Source organism: Cynara cardunculus (genome assembly GCF_001531365.2).
Source record: "Cynara cardunculus var. scolymus isolate 2C chromosome LG 15, CcrdV1, whole genome shotgun sequence".
In the NCBI taxonomy this organism is placed as follows: Eukaryota; Viridiplantae; Streptophyta; class Magnoliopsida; order Asterales; family Asteraceae; genus Cynara; species Cynara cardunculus.
In genome coordinates this window covers 691,461-692,954 of record NC_037542.1, presented here as the reverse complement: position 1 = coordinate 692,954, position 1,494 = coordinate 691,461, and the positions used below count along the sequence as shown (strand labels likewise).

Genomic DNA, 1,494 nt, shown 5'->3' with positions numbered 1-1,494 from the left:
TGCATATTATATATATATATATATATATATATCCATACATATCATGCATAGCTCACATATGCATAATATATGTATGAATAAATATATATATATATATATATATATATATTTTTAATAAATGCACAAATTCTCATACCGGCATGTATCAATTATCATGCAATCACGTAATCATTTAGTCAAATATTCACGTATAAATTTACCTTAGGTGATAACCAGGATCTGGTTATCACAATAATATTTAACTTTGAAGTTTTACATGTGAAATATGGTCTCATTAGTTTATGAAAATAGACTTATCTCAAATGATACAAAGTATATATATATATATATATATATATATATATATATATATTTATAGTTGCAATAAATTCATGTTAAATTTATGCGAAGGAGCGAGGGGTCAAAGTTGATGGCTACCTTTCCAGTTTCCATGTGGGTTGGCCTATAAATACCACCAAGTCTATTCACAATTCATTACAACAAAATCATCCACTCCTTTTGTAAAGAAGATCCTCCTTTTCTTCTATATTTCGTTTGTGATTAGTGATTAGTAAATCATGACTTCCGCTAGTATTGAAATTGAGATTCCTTCTTCATATCCCGCCGATAAGGTTTTTAAAGTATTCAGTGATTTTGATAATATTGCGCCTAAAGTCAACCCTGATGTCTTTAAGTCTATCGAGACAATCGAAGGCAATGGAGATGTCGGAACCAAGAAGATCTTCACATTCGGTGATGGTAAGAAATTCATTCATTCTCATCCAAATTGTTAGATGACTATTAATTGATGGTTTTAATTCATTACTGCTTGTTTATGTTTTGTTTCTGAACATAAATTACCTACTGCAACCGTCCCATTCACAAGTGGAAAATATAAGGTTGATGCCATTGACACGAGCAACTTTAGCTATAGCTACTCGTTTTTCGATGGTGACTGCTTGATGGGGATATTGGACTCTATCACTCATCATATTAAGGTTGTACCTTGTGATGGAGGAAGCAAATTCAAGCAAACAGTCATTTATAACTGCAAAGGCAGCGATAAACCATCTGAAGAGATTCTTAAGGCTGAAAAGGAAATATATGAGAAGACCTACAAGGCTATCGAGGCTTATGGTGCTGCTCATCCCGAATCTTATTGAGTTATCCTCATCAACATGTTTTTTTATGGATTCAAATCCTTTTCATCTTCGTTAGTGTGTTTTTGTGCTACTTTCTCTGTTACGGTTTGAAATAATGGACAATGATCCAATTTATAGTGTACCATGTTTGGGTTTGATGTGATAAAAACAATTTTCTCTAATTTATGGCATGCTTATTTTCCTTGTCCATTTTTTGTGTACCTTAGGTATCCGATACCAAATATATAAAGTTTATAGAAATTGATACCACGAGTGTAAAATCGGGATTAAATATCTTGAATATCTACTCGTTACTTTTTTCAAATTTCAAAGAACTTGTGTATGATTTATTGTACGGGAAAGTGAGTAAATA

At 31.6% G+C, this 1,494-nt stretch overlaps 1 protein-coding gene across 1 annotated transcript; it reads left to right on the top strand.

The window, feature by feature from the left end:
• The first annotated feature begins 472 nt into the window (after positions 1-472).
• LOC112528062 (root allergen protein-like) lies at positions 473-1,280 on the top strand. The gene is made up of 2 exons (XM_025138965.1): positions 473-738; positions 850-1,280. The coding sequence occupies exons 1-2, from the start codon at positions 558-560 to the stop codon at positions 1,140-1,142; spliced, it is 474 nt and encodes a 157-aa protein (XP_024994733.1). The 5' UTR covers positions 473-557; the 3' UTR covers positions 1,143-1,280.
• Positions 1,281-1,494: the final 214 nt, after the last annotated feature.